The sequence below is a fragment of the Osmia lignaria genome, chromosome 8, assembly GCF_051020975.1.
Source record: "Osmia lignaria lignaria isolate PbOS001 chromosome 8, iyOsmLign1, whole genome shotgun sequence".
NCBI classification, from domain to species: domain Eukaryota; kingdom Metazoa; phylum Arthropoda; class Insecta; order Hymenoptera; family Megachilidae; genus Osmia; species Osmia lignaria.
In genome coordinates this window covers 11,198,709-11,210,070 of record NC_135039.1, presented here as the reverse complement: position 1 = coordinate 11,210,070, position 11,362 = coordinate 11,198,709, and the positions used below count along the sequence as shown (strand labels likewise).

General features: G+C 36.9%; 3 protein-coding genes across 4 annotated transcripts; 1 reads left to right on the top strand and 2 right to left on the bottom strand.

Moving 5' to 3' along the window:
- Positions 1-1,189: 1,189 nt before the first annotated feature.
- LOC117608905 (uncharacterized) lies at positions 1,190-2,661 on the bottom strand. Its single transcript, XM_034334662.2, has 2 exons — positions 2,527-2,661; positions 1,190-2,439 (listed from the first exon to the last, which is right to left on the bottom strand). The coding sequence occupies exons 1-2, from the start codon at positions 2,632-2,634 to the stop codon at positions 1,861-1,863; spliced, it is 687 nt and encodes a 228-aa protein (XP_034190553.2). The 5' UTR covers positions 2,635-2,661; the 3' UTR covers positions 1,190-1,860.
- An 8-nt stretch (positions 2,662-2,669) lies between these two features.
- Positions 2,670-7,493, top strand: LOC117608901 (ATP-binding cassette sub-family F member 3). Of its 2 annotated transcripts, none has more exons than XM_034334648.2 (9): positions 2,670-3,376; positions 3,463-3,568; positions 3,773-3,959; positions 4,027-4,361; positions 4,440-4,935; positions 5,003-5,226; positions 5,792-6,156; positions 6,755-6,975; positions 7,058-7,491. In XM_034334648.2, exons 1-9 carry the CDS (start codon positions 3,304-3,306, stop codon positions 7,202-7,204), a joined length of 2,154 nt encoding a protein of 717 aa, XP_034190539.2. In that variant the 5' UTR covers positions 2,670-3,303; the 3' UTR covers positions 7,205-7,491. The 2 variants fall into 2 exon arrangements, with proteins under 2 accessions (XP_034190539.2, XP_034190541.2); XM_034334650.2 differs by having other exon boundaries at positions 3,358-3,376; positions 3,463-3,563; positions 7,058-7,493.
- Positions 7,494-7,553: 60 nt separating this feature from the next.
- Positions 7,554-10,605, bottom strand: LOC117608904 (uncharacterized). Its single transcript, XM_034334661.2, has 5 exons — positions 10,209-10,605; positions 9,745-9,932; positions 9,386-9,678; positions 8,670-9,321; positions 7,554-8,123 (listed from the first exon to the last, which is right to left on the bottom strand). The coding sequence occupies exons 2-5, from the start codon at positions 9,896-9,898 to the stop codon at positions 8,035-8,037; spliced, it is 1,188 nt and encodes a 395-aa protein (XP_034190552.1). The 5' UTR covers positions 9,899-9,932; positions 10,209-10,605; the 3' UTR covers positions 7,554-8,034.
- Between the last annotated feature and the right edge of the window lie 757 nt (positions 10,606-11,362).

Below are 11,362 nucleotides of genomic sequence, written 5' to 3'. Positions count from 1 at the left end.
CGAAAGCGAGTCGCCGTTGATTATTAATGATTAAATATTACGCAAGAAAATCCTCCATTTTAGTCAAACGAAATTGTTAGAATCGTATCTGGCTTGTAATAGTATTGGTGTACAGATTTGCGGTATGATTAATAGCTGTGTACTTACACAGATACATCGAATACACGGTGTGCTCGTGTATCGACCTTTTCGATAGAGACAAGATAACCGAATGCAATCGATTCCTTTTTATTTTTTTTTCTTTCGGATGCTTATTTTTTTTTTATTTTTTTATTTAAGGGACACGTAGTAATATGCATGTTATTGATTTTGCATGTCGACCGCTTGCAGCACCGATGCATTAAAGTAAAGCGAGTTGGAGAAAATTTGAATTAGGAAATTGATTATTAACTTATCGTAAATTATTCATGTAGAAATAAACTATATTAAGATAATGCGAACTCATTGCGCGCAATTTTTATCTGATTTCACGAATCCGAGTTTTTAAACATGGCTCGGTCAACTTCAAATATTTCCCCTATTTTAATTCCCCACTCCACGGAAATTGAATAAATTTAATATTTAAAACGATATTTTTTATTGGTAAGGGAAATACTTGTAAATATTATTGTTAATGCTAAATGTCCGATCACGCGATATCGCGTGTCAGGTCGTCGACGCTTACGCGTTGCGGCATACGGTGACCGACTCTCTTTAAATATTTTAAAATAAATTTACTCATAATACTAAATGTAACTCTGGGTATTAATAAGTTAATAATTTTTACTTTTTTTATAACTCGATGAACGGGGGTGTAAATCAAGAAATAAAATTCTTTTAGAAAGGAACTAGATTCTAGAGAAAATAATTGTGGAATTCATATGAAAACGAGTTTTATCTTTGTCGAAATACCGTTATATAGTAAATTGTTCTGTACAGGACAATCGTTTCACTTGATCCAGGTATAAATTTTCACTCGGGAACTTTCAACACATCGGACGATTCTTGTGCAATAACATGGTCGAAAATTTGTTTATATCTTTTTTTTATTTATAATTTCTAGAAACACGATCTATGTATACCGAGCTCGTTACATGTTTCAATAGATACATATCATCGTGTAACATGAATGAAAATTTATTTATACGTTTAATACGTAACAATCTATTTACATATATAATATATATATATATATATATATATATATATTATTAGGCCTTTTGTATACAAAACGAAAAGGACGCGAAAAATATTCATTTTTACATACTTAAAAATTATAATTTACAAAATTGCAATTTACCTTTAGGAATGGATAGAAGCAATACAATACTGTATGGAATGAACAAGGATTCTTGAACGTTTAGTAATTAACATTATGATAATGTTGAAATATAGAATGATAATTACTATGTATACCTTAAACATTTATTTTATCGAATTACCCGTCAAATCGTCCACGATTCTAGAATGTTAAATTTACTTTGAATGAAAAAAGAAGAAAATGTATAATTAATAATTACTTGTTTTTCATCAAATAGATATGGTAAAAATCATACCCATTGAAAACCTGGAACTATTTCTATCTTCTGTTATGTATTAATGAAATCTAGATTCTCGTTGAAAATATTCTGATCTAGCACATAAATGTTTATATATCTATGCGTAAGTAGTATCAAGATATAATGGATGAAGAAACAGATGGATCATCAGAATGTTTCCTTCGGTGGAGTACAATTCCTTAATTAGAACTATCTGTATACCTTCTGATGAATATCATCTATTAAATTTTTCATACAAATCGAAATAGATTTGCCAAGATAAAAAATTATACCCGATGCTATTACGTAAACATACTGTAGGATGAAATATGGTTCAGTTTCTTCAACCATAATCAACACTGAGCGTGCTAAGACCTTTTTTCTTAATAGCTTCCGCTACAGCTCTTTCTAGGAAGTTTTCTTGTTGATTGTTCTCATCTATTTTATCTAAATCCCAATCGCATCCACTGTACTCGTCTACATCCTTTGAATCTTCCAATCTCAAAGAATCCGTAGACGTAGTGGCTACTGAATTTCCAACTTGGATGTAATTAGAAGGACAGGAACAATGTACATCAGGATATTCGTTGTTGGTCCAATATCCCGGGGCTTTATCACTGTAAAATGCATCCGACTGAGAAACGATCCCTGCCGATTGAACTAGTCCATGATTACGAATTGCCATCATAACTGCTGTATCCTCCATATCGTTTCCTCTGAACAACTGACACCTGGATTCTTCTAGAGAGATCGTTCTCGTGATATAGTTTTCTAAAAATTTATTGATAGTATTATCTACGTATCCCTTGGCCACCTGGCAAGCTTGCCATCTTTTTAACTTTTCTCTTGCGTGCCTTTCTGCATCATCGTATTCAACATTCTCTGCATCCTGTATTTCTTCGCTTTCATTCAAACTGTTCTCCTAAAAAATCAAGTATTCACAGAAAAATTATAGATATAAACTGATGGATGAAAAATATGAACTGTTAAGATTATATTCTATAATTACCATATCCCACATTGTTTCATTGACCTTAACGAGTCTTGTGCATTGACGTTTCGGTGGAGCTGGTCTTTCATGATCGTCGGTATCTGATTCCTCGATATCGGTCGCCATTTTCTCTATTTTGTGTATAACTGTATTGTTCCCTTCTTAAATAATTTAGATAAATGAACAGAAATGTGTGAACGGTACTACTGAACGATCATGAAGGAAGAAATAAAATTGACATTGTAAAAATTTGTAGCGCTTTCAATTTCGTCCATCTTTCTCTCAATACCTGTCGTACGTCCGATCAATTTTTAAAAATCTCCATCTTCTACGATTACATTCACTTTTTACACCATGATTACCTTATAATTAAAGAATTAAATGGTAAGTTGTTCGAATGTCAAAGTCAAAAACCGAAGGAAGATACCGCACACAATCAAATGGCAAGAATCGTTTTTGACAGCTTCAAAATGGCGACTCTACCATCAGCTTTTATATAAAATATATATATATCCATGTTACATGAAAATTCCATAAAATATTATTACTTATAAACAATTATAAAAATATCACGTGTGTAAACGCGTGTACATCGAGCGTATTAAAAATTCAGACGAACTGAAATTAATTTATCTGGATGATATGTTGACTGCAGCACTCCATTGTAAAATGGCGTCGAACATGTGTTTCCAGTGTTCGATAGAATCTTGACGTCTGTTCTGTCAAGTAATATACCGTTTTGTAAATTCAACGAGTAAATTTATTTTGACATTTTCGTTGAACACGTTCATTAGTATGGCGGTTTGTGGAGAATACATTCGTAGCCAATTTCCTACGATAGATGATGATTTGTATCAATACGTGGAAGGTATACTTTTCGAGAAATAACCTACAAATTACGAGACACATCATTTTTCTAATTTATGAATAATACGAATGTTTGTCTTTGAATAGGTATTTTGGATAGTTCGAAAGATGATTTCGAAGATGGTGACGAGGTTTACGAAGCGATAGGTGAAGTACTGCACGAGGTCGAGGAAAAACCAGAGAATGAGGTTAGGTCTGTAAATGTGTTCACACTTGTCATTTTTTACCGTTTAAACAGATATCGGTATCGTTCAATTCACTGTTATTACCGTGTTTGTGAACCGATACGCTACAATTACGTATAATAATTAGTTGTCACCTACATTTGTTCCTTAACTTTATAGTATTCTTACATAATTTCTGCTGCTATTTAAATTTGGAATTTTTTTACGTTTAGGCAAATATGCGTGAAATTATTGGAAATGTTGAAAGGAAATTCAAACGACGAAAACGAGGAAAGAAAAAAGAATGGTGTGAACAAAGTATTAAATGCACCTATTCATTTAGGATCAATGGCTGCCACTTTAGAAGCTCAAGTAGAACAGATAAAAAGTATATGGGTTACTACTAGAGACGATGCCATGGTAAATATTTATTCAACAAATCCAAGTACTTCATCGATACTTATACGGCACAAATTTTATTTAACAGAAAGTAGATGCTAAGAAATTGGAGAAGGCGGAGGCAAAGTTACAGCAGAAACAAGAGAAACGAAATAACAATGAATCAACTGGACGCGTTAATACAGTTAGCTGTGGCATAGAATCAGCTAGCGCGAGCCAGATGACCAGCAAGAAGGATAGCAGAATGGAAAACAAGGGCAGTGTAAATAAGACTCAGGATATTAGAATAGAAAACTTTGATGTAGCGTACGGTGATCGAATTTTGTTACAAGGAGCTGATTTAACGCTCGCCTTTGGTAGGCGGTATGGTCTTATCGGGAGAAACGGGCTTGGTAAAACTACTTTGTTAAGAATGATATCTAGGTATTAATATTTTCACAATATTGTCTTCTGTATTCGAATACCGTGTATTATATTTATATGGTATATTAATTATCGCAGCAAACAATTGAGAATACCGTCTCATATAAGAGTACTGCACGTGGAGCAAGAAGTCGCCGGCGACGAGACCTCTGCCCTTGAATCTGTATTAGAATGCGATCAAGAGAGAAGTATGTTGCTCAGCAAAGAAGCAGAACTGCAGGCGGCCATAGAAAAGAACGTGAAGGCAAGGGATACGTTGGGTGAAGAATTAGCTAGAGTATACGAAGCGATGCAGCTAGCCGAAGTAGATAAAGCGCCCGCTAGAGCCAGTACGATATTAACAGGTCTCGGATTCACCGTTGAAAGACAATCATGGCCGACGAAAGCCTTCTCAGGCGGTTGGAGAATGAGACTCGCCCTTGCGCGTGCCCTGTTCTCCAGGCCCGACCTTCTGTTACTCGACGAACCTACGAACATGCTTGACATTAAAGCGATACTTTGGTTAGAAAAGTATTTACAATCGTGGCCTACTACGTTGCTCGTAGTCTCTCACGATAGAAACTTCTTAGACACGGTACGAATTCAAAGTACCTTTACCCAGGACAATTATGAATTCAATTTAATAATATACTTGGTAATAGGTACCCACGGATATATTATATTTGAAAGGGCAAAAGATAGAGGCGTACCGTGGCAATTACGAACAGTTCTCGAAAACCAAAGGGGAACGCGAGAGAAATCAACAGAGAGAATACGAAGCGCAGCAAGCGAAGAGAGCGCACGTACAGGAATTCATCGACCGATTCCGATACAACGCGAATCGCGCTTCTAGTGTACAGAGTAAAATAAAGATGTTAAACAAACTGTAAGTTGGAAGCATCGTAGTGTAGTGATGTGCGGCCCGACTATTCGGGTCGGCTCGGAAAACATCGGGCGTGCTCGGGCGGGAGTCCGATACGTACGCGCAGTCGGGTAGCGCGACTGTTTCGGGTCAGGTCGGATAAAGTCGGGCAGGTTCGGACGAGCACCCGCGGCCTGATTCTTATGTACTTGTTAATACTTGCAGTAAGCACGTGCAAAATCTGTTTTACGTGGAATTTTGGAACAAGATAATTTTTATGCGGGAAAATAATACTTGCAACGAATTTATTTGAAATGAATTTCATTCCAATAGATTTTGAACGTGCTTATTGCAAGCATTGACAAGTACACAAGAGTTGGGTCGGGGACCGCGGCCCGCGGGAGCTCGTCTGAATCCGCCCGACTTTATCCGACCCGACCCGAAACAGTCGGGCCACCCGACTGCACGCATGTATCGGACACCCGGCCGAGTCCGCCCGATTTTTTCCGAGTCCGCCCGAGCCCGTAATATCGGGTACCCGCACGCTACGATTTAAATGGAATATAACAAATATTATTACTTTTAACAGGGAAGAATTGAAACCAATGGAGAAAGAAGGAGAAGTAACGCTTCGCTTCCCGGATGTCGAGCCATTAAGTCCTCCGATATTGCAACTCAACGAAGTGTCCTTCAGCTACACCGGGGGCAGCGACGAATCGTACATACTCAGGGGCGTGAATTTAACGGCCGGCTTGCAATCTCGCATTTGCATCGTAGGGGAGAACGGAGCGGGTAAAACTACGCTTTTAAAAATAATAACCGGTGCGTTGAGCCCGACCCGGGGCACCGTGCACGTTCATCGAAATTTGAAGTTCGGATACTTCAGCCAACATCACGTGGATCAATTGGACATGCAGTCGTGTCCGGTTGAATTATTGCAGAAGCATTTTCCAGGTATTCTACCTGCTTCGCTGTATACATTAATTAACCCACTAGCTGCCACGATCCCCATTTGGGGATTTTGGAAAAATTTCAACAAAAAAAATTTGGCAGTTAATGGGTTAAGGGGTTATACCTAGTTAGGAGTCCGAAAAAAGGGATTTTTCATTTTTTTTGTTGGAAAGACATTTGCATTTATTTTATTTTAATCGAAATTTTTTGTTGAGAAGTCGCCATTTTGTTCAAACATGATATTTTGCTTATTCCTTTGATTAAAGACAAGATTTTACCTTATATTAACTAAATCTTCATTGCTTTTTGATTTCACATGATCAGTCAGACAAATCAATATTTTTGTAAAAAATAAATAACAACCCATTAACTGCCAAATTTTTATTTAACATTTTATTTAATATAATCCTATTGCAAGTGATAAAAAAAATGATCCCCATTTGGGAATCGTGGTAGCAAATAGGTTAATTCAGTGTAAAAAGATTCATTAAAATAAATGCAAAATCTTAAAAAAAAAAAAATGCTTGCAAAATCGCTCTGACTAGATATAACCTTTTAACGTTGAATTACTTTTGTAAATTAACTTTCTTATCAATTCCAGGAAAACCGGTTGAAGAATATAGAAGAATGCTTGGAAGTTTTGGAGTAAGCGGTAAATTAGCTTTACAGTCTATCAGCTCCTTATCCGGTGGACAGAAATCAAGGGTCGCGTTCGCGTTGATGTCCGCCGCTACGCCAAACTTTTTAGTACTCGACGAGCCTACGAATCATCTTGATATCGAGTCGATCGAGGCTTTAGGAAAAGCATTAAATACCTGTCAAGTAATTTCTTTTTTCTCATTCGTTCGTCGCGTTACATATAAAATTTGTATATTTATAAACAATTATTTATTTCCCCTTTCAGGCGGGCGTGATATTAGTTTCGCACGATGAAAGATTAATTCGCATGGTGTGTACCGAACTCTGGGTATGCACACAGGGTTCTGTACGGTGTATCGAGGGAGGTTTCGACGAGTACCGTAGGATCATTGAAAAGGAACTCGAAGTTTAAAGATTTGTTTTAATTTAAATTTCATTCTCGCTTTGCATTGTCCTGTACGAAGTTACCGATGTGAAAATTTCAATTGAATAATGATGGAAATAAATGCAAGAGAAAAATTCACTTGATTGTAACGTATTCTTTACTGTATCAAGGGCAATGCATGTTTGATATACATATTTATTAACTGCCACAGAAATTGTATTCGATATTTTAAATACGATCATCTGGAAATTACAAATTATTCGTAATTAACAAGAAAATAGACTGAATCTTCAATCTATTGTAAGAAAGTTTCACATCGTTCAACTGTCAGTTATAACTAAAACTCTGATATTTAATATTGTACATTAGTTAATAATAAAAAGTCATTGTTATAAATAAAATTATGTAACAGTTTGTTTTCATTTATAAAACCTTTAGAATAGATTACACTGATAAATATCTACACGATCAACCGTTTAGATATTTTTAAAACTGTACCTCTCTGTTGTCGTTGAAAAATTATACCACTCTAGTCTGATCGTATGATTATTTAATTTAAACACTCATGGTTTTATAAACCAACGTGTTCTAATTTAACACAGTCTTTATGCCATAACAATTAACAGTGTTTTTATATTCACATGAAACGTAGAGTTAATAAATTATGAAATTAAGATCAACGCTTTATAATAGTCATATAGTAATAGTTTTACTTTCGTCTGGTTTTATATATGCATCTTTCATTCGTCTAATCCTTTCGTTGTAATAATGTTTTGAAAAATCATTAAAACTAACATATATAAATAAAACAAATTACTTGAAACGTTTAATGTGCCAAAGAAGTTGTGCTGCCACAATTAACCCCCTGACGATGTGTTTAATGGTACCATTGTATTGGATAAAGAAGACATTTGCATAGGTGGCGCAGGAGCTTGCTGTTTGGCCGCTGGAATTTTTAAACACTTCCATTACTTCCCTCTTAATAAATACAAACATTAATTATATATACCTTCCTTCAATGATCAGGTGATTGTGATTAGCATTAACTGCATGCAGTGGAATCTTGATGTGTATTTGTCAAGAGAAAAAACTAAAGTAGCTTACTTATGACTGCAATGTTAAAATACTTGGCGTATCAGTGTCAATATAATTTATTAACAATTTCTCACTGAACTGCCTAGTGTACTGCGATACATAAACAAACTGTGGTAAGCAATTAAAGCGTGTCTTTATTTTTAATCCTTGCTCAGATAAATATTACATTCACGAATGAACGTTCAATAAAAGCATGCAGCATTCAAGCATGATGATTCATCAAACGATAAATCACAGGAGAATCAATGAACAAGCTCTGTGTATATTTATAGAAATGAAAACGTGTACAACAATTTCCTAGCTTGAATTCAAACTTACAGAAACAACGCAGATGTGTATTGTCTGATATTAAGATGCAGGTAAGAATGCGACAGCTTTTTAAATACATCATTCTCACCGTTTCTGCTGCTGTAGACTTTTGTGAATCCTTTAAACGCCTCTGGCGGTGGAAAACTCGCAATAGAATGAAACATGTCCGCAAATCGTACCTCTATGTCCAGAGTACTCATGCTTTGCCCGTTGCGCATGGAAGAACTTCTCGTTGGGGGTGTTGGCGGGGGTGGAGGTGGCGGGGCCAGTCTCTGATGGGTAGGAGCCGGACGATGGGGAAGCGGAGGGGGTGGAGGCGGTATACAGGGCGCGCTGACCGTCACCCTAGAAGGTGGCGGAGGCGCAACCCTGGTTGCTGTGGTGGTTGAATTATTCGCTCTAGAAGTAGGTGGGGAGGGTGGTTTGGCAACCGGAGGTCTAAGAATTCGATTCGTCGGCCTTGGTTGGCTCTCGTTCAAGTAATCCTGGGACTGGTGGAGGGATGGCGGAGTTGGAGCAAGCACAGGAGGTGATCTGGGTAGTCGCATACTTTGTGCTCTTGATACGCTTCCTCCGCTGGTTAAATTCAACTTTTTGGGAGGTGGAGATGGTTTGTGCAATGTAGCCGATGAAGTTGGAGGTGGTTTGGGCGCAACAGTTGGTTTCCCAAATCCTTTAGGTGCTTCTGAATTGGAGCTGCCAGAATCTGTGGTACTCTGTCCTGGCAACGAGCTGGTTTTCTACAATATTAAATATTCCAATTTTATAATGGATCCATCAATGTATTTATTTCAATGTTTATACCTGAGCAAACATTTGTGGCTTTTGTGTGGCAGGAGGTGGAACCGGAGGAGGACCTCGTTTTACACTGGAAGTGGTCGTTTGACCGAAATTTGTATTATTTACATTACTAGTGTCCTTCTCACCCGAGGATGCCCTGAGCCCTGTGGGCTTTAATTTAGGCATGCCACTAGAAAATAAACCGCCTAGTCCTATGGGTCCTCCATTACTTGTATTAATACCACCAGCTATTGCACTAGAATTGTTATTTTCCCTGTTATTCGAGGAAGAATTTCCTGGTTCACCTTTTACTCTACCTAAAAGAATAATGAATTAGGTTAATAAAATCAAGAATAATAAAATTCAGGTATATTTAAACCTACCACTAACTACAGGCGCGCTCTTATCTACAGTTACAGTTTTCTTTAAAGCCTTCCCAGCTCTAATCGATTGAAGAAGTAAACTCCTGTCTTGTTCTCCTGCACCCGAACTGGATGCGTTGAAAACAGGAGGCGGAGGAGGAGGCGGCGCAGGCATCCTTGTTCAATTTTTACAAAAATATTCTGTGCCCCTGATGAAAATATATAAAATAAATGGTCAGTTTTCAGACGCAGACCTCCATGAATATTACAAAATTAAATTATAAATGGAAAAAAAGGATACAGTCACTGAAGTATATTTTAAAGATAAGATTAGAACTCCTACACAGAAAACGTTACAATTAGGTTAACAAAGAAAGGAGTATTAATATTCTTTCTGTTCGTTGCTCTTAATTTACATTAAAATCACGCGTTCTAAATACGGTTATCGTAGATACGAATGAATAAGAATTCCAAATTGTGTTTACCTAAAATTAACAGAAGGATAATCCTCTTACTGTAGGATGGTCTTTGAAAGTACCGCACTTTGTGTCTGTTTTTGACTCACTATGAACAAACGGAACCCACAACATTCCAAAATTTTCCAGTACGGAACAATTTAAATATAGTAATATCTTTTTACGATTAGAAATCTATATTGATTCGTCATCCGGATGGATGATCGAATTAGTGAACATCCCGATAACAGTCGACCGTTTGTTTATAGCACTGACGAGTCATATTCGATCGAACATGACCACGTCGAGTACACTTGAAATACACTGGAATACACCACACCTGCGAAATCTTAAAGACGTGCTAGTAAAACGAGAACGATCATCTTCTCCTGTAACTCTCGCTTCATTGGTTACGGAAAAGAGATCTACATCCTCGTTTTCCGTTAGAGAAACGCACATCCGTTTTTGAACATTCTACAGGGTGTCTCGGAATTCGCGTAATTCCTGGAAATGGGGGATTGCAGGGGTGATTCTGAACAACTTTTTCCTTTACCAAAATGTCGTTTGAAGCTTCGTTTTTGAGTTATTAACGAAAAACACTGGCCAATCAGAGCGCGCGCTGAACCACTGGAGCGATGGCTTTCAACCGCGCTTGATCGTGGTCGTGAACAAACGCATTGACAAACGCATTCGATATTCATGAATAACGAATAATTCCACATTGTTCTTAATTTAAGACGATGTAACATTTGTTGCACGCTTCCTTCGATACCCACGCTGTGCCAATGCATTTGTTCACGACCATGATCGAGCGCGGTTGAAACCCAACGCTCTCGATGGTTGAGCGCGCGCTCTACGCGCACTCTGATTGGCCAGTATTTTTCGTTAATAATTCAAAAACGAAGCTTCAACCAACATTTTGGTAAAGGAAAAAGTTGTTCAGAATCACCCCAGCAACCCCCCATTTCCGGATGTTACAGGAGTTATGAAACACTCTGTATACAGGCATAATTGTTTCCTTTTATATATTCGCCTATGTAACAAGAATAATAAATAACGCCGTCATTTTCTGACGTTACATTTATTAAAAATTAGAGAAATGACAAATTCTTGAGAAAATTAAGAATTAAATTAATACGATAATGAAAAATATTCATAGTTTGCAAACAATCTCTAAACGTTTA

What these genes read in the sequence shown, in the direction of transcription:
- LOC117608905 (XM_034334662.2), bottom strand. Translation starts at nt 2,634, where the DNA reads ATGGCGACCGATATCGAGGAATCAGATACCGACGATCATGAAAGACCA. An exon ending in ATGAAACAATGTGGGATATG is followed by an intron (nt 2,440 to 2,526) that starts GTAATTATAGAA and finishes TTGATTTTTTAG; the next exon opens with GAGAACAGTTTGAATGAAAG.
- LOC117608901 (XM_034334648.2), top strand. Translation starts at nt 3,304, where the DNA reads ATGGCGGTTTGTGGAGAATACATTCGTAGCCAATTTCCTACGATAGAT. An exon ending in ATAGAAACTTCTTAGACACG is followed by an intron (nt 4,936 to 5,002) that starts GTACGAATTCAA and finishes ACTTGGTAATAG; the next exon opens with GTACCCACGGATATATTATA. An exon ending in ATTGCAGAAGCATTTTCCAG is followed by an intron (nt 6,157 to 6,754) that starts GTATTCTACCTG and finishes TATCAATTCCAG; the next exon opens with GAAAACCGGTTGAAGAATAT.
- LOC117608904 (XM_034334661.2), bottom strand. Translation starts at nt 9,898, where the DNA reads ATGCCTGCGCCGCCTCCTCCTCCGCCTCCTGTTTTCAACGCATCCAGT. An exon ending in GAGCGCGCCTGTAGTTAGTG is followed by an intron (nt 9,679 to 9,744) that starts GTAGGTTTAAAT and finishes TTATTCTTTTAG; the next exon opens with GTAGAGTAAAAGGTGAACCA. An exon ending in AGCCACAAATGTTTGCTCAG is followed by an intron (nt 9,322 to 9,385) that starts GTATAAACATTG and finishes TTAATATTGTAG; the next exon opens with AAAACCAGCTCGTTGCCAGG.